The following is a 12,607-nucleotide window of genomic DNA, read 5'->3' on the forward strand; positions in this document are numbered from 1 at the left end:
TTTAAAATTTTCATAAACACTGTTTTCTATTCTATTTGAATAAAATAATAATATTAAAATGTGTTATTTAATGTTTAATAATAATTTGCTAGTTTATAAAAATATTTAATAATAATTTATTTTGGTTTGAACTTGTAATACAACATTGTAATCAAACCAAAAAATATGAATAAACTAATGGTAATAGTAATGAATAACTTAGGAGTGGTTTCTATGGTTTCTGCGGCTGTGAGGTCTTAAGGTAAAATAACACTACCTTACGTTATTCAGTTGGGATGGTTTATAAGTGGCATATTCGATGTATTTGTAGACGGCTACATGTTCAAATCATTTGTTTTGTTTTTGTTTTTGTTTTTTTCAAATATTTTTATTAATTTAAAGATAAATGCACTACGTTTAAATATAAATATGTTTTTTTTTCCTGATGTATATATATGTATTAATTTTTAAATGAACTAGTAGAAACTTGAAGCCGAATATCAAACAATGTGATACTTATTTAATACAAATAAATATTGTTTTACATGAAATATGAATTTATAAAATCTATATAAAAATTCAAACACTTTATGTTTTGTCACAATTCTTCTAATTTTATAAGATAAAAGTCACAATTATAGTTAGATATAAAATTAATTTTAATCAATTTAAATTCAATACGTGTACTATTTTCTAATTTTATTAATTAAAACTAATCTCACATCATTAAGAGCCTACCATAGTTAATTCCCTTAAAGTAAACACACTTAGCCTACTAAATGTCCATACTATTTGTTATGTTAAAGTTGAGTTAGGGATTTTAACAATAAGAGGCAATAACATAACCTTTTTTATTTAGAATGTTTCACAGTATATTAAATCATATAATCAAAACAAAAAGAGATAATACATCATATGATCATGAGAAAGAAAAAAAAAATTATAAATATATACAAACGACGCAGCAGAGCATCCCCTCCATGCTGCTTCTTTGTATTGCTTTTATGAAATAAAATGAACGAAAGCGAACCCCAAGAATCATCATGCATTTGGAGCCATTATTCTCTTCAATAATTTGTAACCTACAGTAATAGAAAACAGCAATCTTCATGATCAAACGATGTATAACGGGCGGCATTATGCATAATTGTTTGTGAAGAGAGAGTTAATAAGTGTTCATCCCTTAGGGATGCTTCTTATTTATACTAATTATACATTAGAAAAATATATAAAAGAAAAGTAGAAGTACAAGATGAAGTTTATAGAAAATTATACTTACATGAACTTAAAATTAAGTTTTCTTTCTCTTAGTAAACAGGAGGAGGTGGAGGAGAGTAGTAATAATAGACCGGAGCAGGTGGGGGTGGAGAAGGTGGTGGTGGTGACTTGTAGTAATAAGGAGGTGGAGGGGAAGGAGATGGTGGAGGCGGAGACTTGTAGTAATATGGAGGTGGAGGAGATGGTGATGGTGGAGGTGGGGAGTGATAGTAGTATGGAGGTGGAGGAGATGGTGATGGTGGAGGTGGAGACTTATAGTAATAGGGAGGTGGAGGGGAAGGTGATGGTGGAGGCGGAGACTTGTAGTAATATGGAGGTGGAGGAGATGGTGATGGTGGAGGTGGGGACTTATAATAATAGGGAGGTGGAGGAGATGGTGATGGTGGAGGTGGGGACTTATAATAATAGGGAGGTGGAGGGGAAGGTGATGGTGGAGGTGGAGACTTGTAGTAGTATGGAGGTGGAGGGGATGGTGATGGTGGTGGTGGTGACTTATAGTAATAAGGAGGTGGAGGGGAAGGAGATGGTGGAGGTGGAGACTTGTAGTAGTATGGAGGTGGAGGAGATGGGGATGGTGGTGGAGGTGACTTATAGTAATAAGGAGGTGGAGGGGAAGGAGATGGTGGAGGTGGAGACTTATAATAATATGGAGGTGGAGGAGATGGTGATGGTGGAGGTGGGGACTTATAATAATAGGGAGGTGGAGGGGAAGGTGATGGTGGAGGTGGAGACTTGTAGTAGTATGGAGGTGGAGGGGATGGTGATGGTGGTGGTGGTGACTTATAGTAATAAGGAGGTGGAGGGGAAGGAGATGGTGGAGGTGGAGACTTGTAGTAGTATGGAGGTGGAGGAGATGGGGATGGTGGTGGAGGTGACTTATAGTAATAAGGAGGTGGAGGGGAAGGAGATGGTGGAGGTGGAGACTTATAATAATATGGAGGTGGAGGAGATGGAGATGGGGGAGGTGGAGACTTATAGTAGTAAGGTGGTGGAGGTGGAGATGTGTAATAATAAGGAGGTGGTGGAGATGTGTAATAATAAGGAGGTGGTGGGGATGGTGATGGTGGTGGTGGTGACTTATAATAGTAATGTGTAGGAGGAGGAGGTGGGGACTTGTAGTAGTATGGAGGTGGAGGGGATGGTGATGGAGGAGGTGGTGACTTGTAATAGTAAGGTGGTGGTGGTGGTGGTGATGGAGATGGCGGAGGTGGAGACTTGTAGTAGTATGGAGGTGGAGGAGATGGTGATGGCGGAGGTGGAGACTTATAATAATAAGGTGGTGGTGGTGATGGAGATGGCGGAGGTGGAGATTTGTAGTAATATGGTGGTGGAGGGGAAGGAGATGGTGGTGGTGGGGATTTATATACATAAGGTGGAGAGGGTGAGGGTGGTGGAGGGGACTTGTAAACATACGGAGAAGGTGGTGGCGGTGGTGATGGATAATAGGGCTCGTAATCTGCAGTTACCATATTAGCCATCAAGCTTAATGCCAAGGCATAGACTAGGCATGGCCAAACATTGGCCATGTTCCACAACATTGTCCGACCCCTAAGTTCCAGAGTCTTAGGATTGTATGGGTTATGGATCCAAAGATTATTATTAGTTGATGGGTGTTGGGATTAAAGGGAAGCACTTGCAGTTTATATAGCAAGAATCTGCAATGAATTATTCAATTTTCTTGCACTTAGCTGTTGCATGTTCATTCAGCTTGAACCATTCAAAAAGAGGATGCTGCCTTAGTTTTAATTAATTAATTAGAATGAGAAACAGAAACCCCAACAAATACATAAACAAACATATGAAGAAATTGCCAATAATTTGTTGGCATATCATTGTCTAATTGGATCAGCCGCTAAGATCATCAATCACTAACTCCATAATTTCATAATAATATCAAATTATTATTTTGTTAATAAGAAATATTTGAATTGCAATCAAAGTCCATTAGTTGATAATAATCTCTCATTGTTTATTCCTATTCGTAGAAGAAAATAATTAATTTGACAAAGTAAATTAAGGTACCACTTACCTTTCAATTTTCATTGGAAGTTTGACATTTGAGTTTTTTTTTTTTTTTTTTTTAAATGAGACCTAGTCTCAAATGGATTAAGGAAAAATGATAAGTTAGGAACTTGTATAATTATAATCTATGAGAGCGTAAGCATTTCCCTTGTCTTCAATATGAAAACGGTTAATGTGAATACTAAAATCTCATATTGTCTCAGTAAGTTTAATTAGAATTGAATTTAATAAAATACAATTTAAAATTTCGTAATTGACTTGGTTATTTGCTTGTATCAAAAGCTAAACAAGTGATGAAGTGTAGGAGACTGGACAATTTTCTTGAATGTGTAAACTTACGAAACCTATCATGAAATTGCAACTTCTCAGTGACATTTCGATATGGCTAATGGCAGGGAGTTGTTCAAAGATTTACATATATTTTGTATCAAGTAGTTATCAAGAAGGTAAAAAAAGATGGAAAATTTTTTTCCATATAGATTAGTTGGAGCAGGTTCTGAATAGGTCTTCCTGGAAATTAATTGGAATTACAAGGCTTTCTCCATTTTATACGTAAGTAAGGATGAGGACTTCAAATGGCCTGCTCAAATTGGACTTGTTCTACCTTCAGAGGTTAAAATGAATGCTGAAATTTCAATTTGTGGGGTGCAGGAGGCATGGCTAAGTATAAATTATTATATTTTCTGCCTACTGCAGTAGTATTTTAAGATTTTCAGAAAAACACATTGAAATTATAATGTACTATCCATTCTTTCTTTGTTTGATGAGAGTTCAGATGTAAATGAATCTACTATTAGGAAATGGATTAGTCGTTTCATATGTAATATCTGGAAATGTGATTTAGAGTTTCAGAATAATTAATGTACAGAACGCAGCATGATGATAGAATGCCTGCCAACAATAAATCAAACACTGAGCTTGGATCAGTAATCAGAGTTTGCAAATGGTGCTGCGAATGCATCTAAACAAGCCATCCGAACACAATCAACTTCTGCTCTTGCAGCAATAATGGCATCTTTGATGGCGAAAAACACGGCTGAAGCCAGAAAAAATGGAGGCTTGCCAACAGCTTTAGATGAATGGAAGGCCCTGTCAATTATGAAAACAAGCAGAAAAATTACGACCCTACTTTAAAGCCATAATATAACTCAGCGAACGCATGAGAGAACTAACACGCAATCTGCTTACTTCCCATCTTAGGTTATCATAAAACAGGCATCCATCCCCATGCATCTTTGATTACCTACATCTCTGCAGTGAGCTATTACTTTACAAACATGTATGGGAACTACTTATTTCATCTCTAATGGGTGATTTGGCTTAATGGTATTTGAAATGCACGTCAGGTCTTTTTGATCATTCGGAGTAAGCAATTTGCTTTATATCAATGCCTATCTGTATCAAGTTTTATAAAATGGAAAGCCTCACTTCAGATTTTGTATTTTAGAAAGTTTAGTAATGACTCCTTTTGGGAGATTAAAGAGAGAAACCAGGTGGTATCTACTTGTAAGCTGTGTCTCCCTACTTTAGTTCTTCCAAGGTTACCCACCCCAAACCTTGTTTAAATGCTCCTTCAATCTGAATTTGCATTGAAGCATACGGCAGAAGTCATACATTAATTCTCCCCATGATTTCTTATGTAGAAATGTAGTTTAGATGCATAAATTTTGCGTTGTTTTGGATCAGGGCATGAGGACAGTAGACAATATCATTCATCAGCTCAAGTGTACAATGAACTCTAAAAAGATATACGGCCAAAAACAAAAATCATGGAAAGAAATGACAGGCACCTGTCCAACATCATTGGCTGGATTGACGGACATTGTGTGGAAATCAGACACTAAGCAGATAAGCTTGCACGCATAAAAGGGTGGAAATCCAAAAATTTTATGCAGAAATCATGAAAATAAATCCACCTCAGCAAATGAGCTGAAATTATGTTTTGAAACAGGCTCCATTCGTGCCTTTATCTGCACACAGGCATCCAATACTGCAGCTCCATACATATCGGAGCTTGCGGAAGCTGCTATTGGTGATTCATTAGGTACCTGCAAGTATTAGAATATTCATTTAGGCAAATTGAAAGCCCAAGGGAAAGCTTATGGGCTATTCCTTCAGAATATTAACTAAATTGACAGGAAACTAAATGCAAATATGGAGAAAATGTATCAACAATTTGACTAATTAACCACACACACACACACACGAATAGATAAGCACAAGATAATGCAATTCAAAAGCTTAAGATAAACATATTTTACAATTTTTAGCAGAGCTTCAGACTAAAGTAAGTTCGATGGATGAGCAAGCTTTTCTAAATTTAAAAATAAATTATCCAGTGATGACTGATGGGTTTCTTCAGTCCGGTACAAGGTCAGACCCATAACAACAGCCCTTGTCCAAAGGACAAGATGCTCCTCCAACAACCCGGCCTGGATCACTCGGCCATGAGGATTGGGGCTTGATCATCCGGCCTCGAGGTCGGACCTCCCTTGGGCCAGTCTCCTTACGTTATGCTCGATAATGGAGCCCCGTAGGAGAAGAGATATCCGGCCCACATATCCAGCAGACTTGCTTACACGCGTACTGCGGAATTAAATGGTCTTTACGCATCGAGCAGATATCTGATATTTTTGTACGTCCGTATCTGTATTGCAGGTGGTTCAATGGCACTGAGGCCGTCATATAATAGATTTAAATGCTTCCTATCTAATTTGATTAGTAGGAGAATTACATATAATATAGTCATAGCTCAAGAAATAATTCATTTTTTATAGAAAAAGAAAGGAAAAATAGGCTTTTTTGCTATTAAAGTGCACCTGGATAAAGCCTATGATAGAGTTTGATGGGAGTTTCTTCTAGACACTCTCTTGGAGATGAGTATGCGATTCCTTTAACCAATTCATCATTGCTGTAGTTTAGTAATTGGGAAAAGTTATATATATTTGAATTCTAAAACTGCAAATTTATAGAGTTACATCAAAATTTAGAATAGCTAAAAACTAGTGACCACTGCTGCCACTTCTTACTTAACAATAAAACAAAAAATTTTGCTGAAAATCAGCTAAAGAATAGGATAATCCTAAAGACCAGGACTACATGGAACAGGTCCTGATTCATTTGCTAACATTCTCCTCCTGGATCAGGGGTTGCATACTCCCAGCTTCTCTCTGAGAAATTCAAATCTGCTAACATGAAGTGATTTTGTAAATATGTCTGCGATCTGATTTTCTGTGTTGCAGTACACTAACTTCACTTCACCACTGTTTTGGACTTCTCTCAAGTAATAAAACTTAACATTAAAATGCTTAGTTCTTCCATGAAACACTGGATTTTGAGATATAGCTATGGCAGCTTGGTTATCTACAAATATCACAGTGCTATCATCTTCCTTCAGCTGCAAATCCACCATAATCTTCCTAAGCCATAGTGCTTGATTAGCGGCAATTGTTGCTGCTACGAATTCAGCTTCCACAGTTGATTGTGCCACAATCTCCTGTTTCTTGGAACACCAAGAAAAGCACCCTCACCCAAAAGTAAAACAATAACCAGAAGTGCTTTTCATATCATCAAAGGACCCTGCCCAATCACTATCAGAATATCCATGAAGCTTGAAATCCTGACTTTTATTGAATTTAACGCCATAGTCTTGAGTTCCTTTGAGATATCTAAGCACACGTTTAGCTGCCATCATGTGTATTTTGCTGGCACAATTCAGAAACCTGGATAGGACACTTACAGGATACAAAATGTCAGGTCTTGTTGCTGTAAGATACATTAAACATCCAATCAGGCTTCTATACACTCCTTCATCAGCACGTTCAGCTCCATCTTCTTTCTGCAACTTCTCTTTTTGATTCATTGGAGTATTCACGCTTTTGCATTCACCCATTCTGAATCTCTTCAGAATTTCCTTCAAGTACTTCTTTTGACATATAAAAATTTCATTCTGAACTTGCTTTATTTCCATTCCGAGAAAATAATTCATTTCACCAAGGTCTGTCATGTCAAAAACTTTCATCATCTCCTGCTTGAATTCTTCAATCTTTGCAACATTATTACCTGTAACAAGCAAATCGTCTACATAGAGAGAGATGATTACAATTTCAGAATCAACCTTTTTAACATACAAAGTTGATTCACTTAAGCTTTTTTCAAAGCCTAATTTCAGCAAATAATCATCTATTCTGCCGTACCAAGCTCGTAGAGCTTGTTTTAGCCCATAAAGAGCCTTTTTTAACAAGCAGACCTTTCCTTCATGTCCGGGCACACTAAAACATTTGGGCTACTCAACAAAAATTTCTTCTTGCAAAGTACCATTCAAAAAAGCCGATTTCATATCAAGCTGAAAAAGCTTCCAACCTTGTTGTGCCGCCAACGCCAACAGTATTCTAATTGTGTCCAGCCTTGCTACGGGAGCAAAAGTGTCAGAAAAATCTACTCCCCAAATTTGTGCATAGCCCTTCACCACTAGCCTTGCTTTATGCTTGTTCAATGAGCCATCAGGATTTAGCTTTATCCTGAAAATCCATTTCACCCCAATTACTTTTCTATCTTGAGGTCTTTCTACTAGCTCCCATGTTTGATTTTTTTCTATTATAGCTAGCTCCTCCTCCATTGCTTTCACCCAATTTTTGTCAATTTTTGCTTCCTCATAACCAGCTGGTTCAAAAACAGCAACGTTGCACCTTTGATAAATGTCTGAGAGTGTTCTTGTTCCCCTAATAGATTGATCATCTTCTAGTTCATCAGGAACAAAGGACACAATCTGTTTTTTTATTTGAGACTCCTCATTCCAGTCTCATTGTTCACTTTCAAGGAATTGAACATCTCTGCTGGTTATAATTTTTTCTGTCCAAGGAAGAAAAATTCTATAGGCTTTAGACACCGAACTGTAACCAACAAAAACTCCTTCTTCAGCCTTCTCATCAAGTTTGTCTCTTTTTACCTGTGGAACATGTGAAAAACAGAGACAACAAAAAATTTTAAGGTTGGTTAAATCAGGTTTGACTCCACGCCAAGCTTCATATGGAGTTTTCTTTCCCACTGCTCTTATAGGCAGTCTATTCAGCAAGAAAACAACAGTATTTGCCACCTCTGCCCAGAATTTTTTGGAAGATTTTTCTCATGCAACAAGCACCTGGTCATCTCCATAATGGTTCTGTTTTTTCTTTCATTGATCCCATTTTGCTGTGGAGAATAGGGGACAGTGAGTTGGTGCTCAATTCTAGCTTCTTCACAAAATAAATTAAATTTCTCCGACGTATATTCAGTGCCATTATCTGATCTAATGACTTGAATTCTGTAGCCACTTTGGTTTTCAATCCAATTTTTAAACTTTATGAAAATTTCAGCAACCTCCGATTTAAATTTTATAAAGTATATCCAGCACATTCTTGTTAAATCATCAATAATTACTATGTAATACCTACTGCCATTTAGTGAAGGAGTTGACTGCGGACCACATAGATCAGTATGAATTAGCTGCAATTTCTCTATAGCTCTCCATGTAGATGTTCTGAATGGAAATCTAATTTGTTTCCCAAGCATACAAGCTTTGCAACTTGTGAGATGCTCCTCCAGGTTCGGTAGACCTCTTGCAAGATCATTTCTCTGCATGAACTGCAAAGCTTGATGATGAAAATGCCCCATCCGTTTGTGCCAAGTGTCTGCGGAAGTAAATTGACACGAAAAAGCCGTTTGCTCCTCCTCCAAAGGATTCAGAGAAAAACTTCTTTGCCGCATCTTAATTTTGAACAATTCTTGACCTCTAGGATCAGAGATCAGACACATTTTATTTTCAAACACAAGCTTGAATTCTTTCTCCAGCAACTGTCCCACACTTAGCAAATTTTGGTCAATTTCAGAAACATACAGAACTTCTGAAATTATTTTAATACCAGTAGGGCTTTCAATGGCTACCGTCCCTTCTCCTTCTACTGTGATGTAATCTCCATTTCCAATTCTGACCCTTGAACTTGCAGATTTGTCAAGCTCTCTGAATAGCTCCTCACAATTGATCATATGGTTTTTACAACCACTATCAACAAGCCAATTTTTGCTTGATGTCTTTGATGCAAAACATGAAGCAACAAAGAGTTGTTCTAGCTCTTGGTGAGTTGCAACTTGAGCTTCACCCTGCTGCTGTGTTTCTTTCTCTTTGCAAATTATCTCTGCATGCCCAAGCTTCTTGCACTTTCTACATCTCATGTCAGGCTTTCTCCAACACTTGTAATGAGGATGGTTTTTTCTGCCACAATGCTGACAAGGAGGGAATTTTCCTCCTTTGCTGCTAATGTTGGAGTTGCTTTCAGTGGCAGCATTTTCTGAATTGCCTGCTGCTCCTTTCTTTCCTCTCCACTTTTTGTTTTTGTCTCCAGAATTCTGCTGCCATTTGGCTTGCAAAGCTCCCTCCGTGATTCCTTATTGTCTCATCATTCTTCTTTGTTCCTGTGCCTGCAACGCACTTACTAATTCTGTCAAACTGATCTTTGACAGATCTTTAGTATTTTCCAAATAAGCAATAGTTGCCTCATATCTTTCAGGTAAGGATACAAGTATTTTTTGAACAATTCTATTGTCCATAAATTCATCTCCAAGTATCCTTACCTTAATTGCAATGCCAGACAGCCTCTCTACATACACTTTGTCCATTTTTGACTCCTTCATTTGCTGTATTTCAAATTCCCTAACCAGATTCAGCACCTTCATTCCTCTGATTCTTTCATCTCCTTTATATTCTTTCTTCAGAAAATTCCAAATGGCTTTAACTGAACCAAGTGACATGACCTTACTGAAGATGTTAGGAGAAACTGCAGCAAAAAGACAATTCTTCGCTTTGGATTTTTTAGTCTTTTTCTCCTTGTGTGTTTTGATCTGAGCCACTGTTGGGTTTTCTGGTAAAGGAGGTACCTCATAATCCTCCTCTATAGCATCCCACAAATCACACGCTTCCAAAAAAGCTTCCATTCTTATTGTCCACATCTGGTAGTCTTCTCCATCAAACACTGGTGGAGCCACCACTGAGAAAGAACTCTCTCCTTCCATTAAAAAAATTCCTTACAGCAGTAGAATTTTAGATAAACACTCAGAAAAAAACTCACAAGTCACTCAGAAAGAACTCTCACAGATCCCGTAAGAAATAGGGCTCTAATACCACTGTTGTAGTTTAGTAATTGGGAAAAGTTATATATATTTGAATTCCAAAACTGCAAATTTATAGAGTTACAGCAAAATTTAGAATAGCTAAAAACTAGTGACCACTACTGCCACTTCTTGCTTAACAATAAAATAAAAAATCTTGCTGAAAATCAGCTAAAAAATAGGACAATCCTAAAGATTAGGACTACATGAAACAGGTCCTGATTCACTTGCTAACAATCATGAAGTGTTTCTCTTCTGTTTCAATGCAAGTCATCTGGAATAGAATTCTAACTGATCAATTTTTACCCTCCAGTAGGCTTAGATAAGGAGACTCTTTTTTCTTTTATCTGTTTATGTTTTGCATGGAAAGACTTGCTCATGAGATCCAAGAAGCTATTAACTTGGGCTTATGCAAACCTTGTCATCTTAGATAAGGGTGAGCCTCCTATTTGTTATTTGTTTCCACACTCTTTTTTTTTTCTTTCTATCTCTCAAATGGATGTCATAAACAATAAGGACAAAATTAGCGTCTTCTTTTCGAAAAATATCTCAAGCAAAAGAAAAGGACCTCAGCAATAGATTGAATGTTGTTACTATGGAGAATTTGGAGAAATATCTTGGAGTACCTATTCTACATGGAAGGGTTACTGAAAGACCTGTCAGTACATTCTGGACAAGATCAAAAGTAAGCTTATCAGCTGGGATGCAAGAAAACTTTCATTTGCTGGTAGAATCACTCTAATGTGCCATCTGTATATTTCAGCAGCTTATTTTATTTGCTTGTAAAGTCCGGATTCCACGTTATATGTTCTAAGAGATTGCACAGTGGCTTTCTATGTCTGGAAAAGAGTAATAGTGGCCTCCTATGTCTGAAGAAAAATGGAATACTATCTACAGGACTGAATACGTTGGAACCTACAGAACATCAAGCACAAGGCATGATATGCTGGAAGTTATGGAATCGCCGAAATTCCAGTGTTTTTAGCTAAGAAGTGTTGAACATGGAAACGTTTGTGCAGGTCACCTTGAATGATATTAAGGAACTTCATTTGTCAAGATTATTCCTAGGTTTGGGGTGGTCTCTACAAGATCTACGGGCAATACAATTTGAACGAGGCCTCCGAAGGGTGTTATGAAGTTGAACGTGGATGCTACCACTTTAAAAGGGAACCACCTCGCCTTTGGAGGGGGCTTGCTGTGGGACTCTTCGGGATGATGGATCACAGGTTTTCTAACATCTCTAGGAAAAGTCTGGATGCTAAATGCGAAACTTATGGTTATTTGGCATGGTCTTAACTCAGCTAAGCAATGGGGTTACAATAATATTATTATATAGAGTGATAGTAAAATCGCAATAAACTTTTTAAACAGAAATAATCCAATTATTTGGAGTAGAATGATATAGTTAATAACATTTAAAACTTATGAACACCAAAGCTTACTTCTCAATTTAAACATATTATTCGTTTGCAGATCATCTAATCGATTTAGCTATTAAGTTGATGGTCCATTGGAAAGTGCTAGGTTCTCTACAGTGGGGCTACTCAAGTTGGAATTACCCATGAATCTGTCGATGGACTAGTTTTCTTTTTTATTAGGGATGGCAGGATCAAATATTTTTAGGTATTCGATTTTACTTAATCTTAATAAAACGGATTTGAGTAGTTATAATCAGATTTGAAACGAGTTTTAAAAAATAATACCCGCTGCGAATTTGGATCCTACATATTATCCACTGCTACCGAAACTCATTTATATAAATAATTAATTTAATATAAAAAATATATTTTACAATAATATTTATAAATTTTTTATATATTTTTATTTAAAAATTAAAATTTAAATATTTTCTAGAAATATTGAATTTTTTAAATGAAAATTATTAATGGAAAATATTTTTTATATAAATTATTAATTAAAATATATAAAATTAAACGGGTTTAAATTTAATTCGGATAATAATAATTAGATCTGTAATTGATACAAAAAATTTAGATTAATTTTTAATCAGGTTCAGAATGGATATTACTAACATAAATTGAATTTGAAATTTTACATTTCTATTATTTATCTTTCTGACTCAAAATAATGATAAAAAAAAAATCAACTACAACTTTACACTATTCTTCTTCATCCAAGCAAAAATTTAAAAAAAGAAAAAATTATTTTTTAGTCTCTAAAGTTT

General features: G+C 36.3%; 1 protein-coding gene across 1 annotated transcript; it reads right to left on the bottom strand.

Moving 5' to 3' along the window:
* Window positions 1-809: 809 nt before the first annotated feature.
* Window positions 810-2,883, bottom strand: LOC110600342 (extensin-2-like). Its single transcript, XM_043950170.1, has 2 exons — window positions 1,259-2,883; window positions 810-1,061 (listed from the first exon to the last, which is right to left on the bottom strand). Exon 1 carries the CDS (start codon window positions 2,793-2,795, stop codon window positions 1,287-1,289), a length of 1,509 nt encoding a protein of 502 aa, XP_043806105.1. The 5' UTR covers window positions 2,796-2,883; the 3' UTR covers window positions 810-1,061; window positions 1,259-1,286.
* Between the last annotated feature and the right edge of the window lie 9,724 nt (window positions 2,884-12,607).

The sequence above is a fragment of the Manihot esculenta genome, chromosome 14, assembly GCF_001659605.2.
Source record: "Manihot esculenta cultivar AM560-2 chromosome 14, M.esculenta_v8, whole genome shotgun sequence".
In the NCBI taxonomy this organism is placed as follows: Eukaryota; Viridiplantae; Streptophyta; class Magnoliopsida; order Malpighiales; family Euphorbiaceae; genus Manihot; species Manihot esculenta.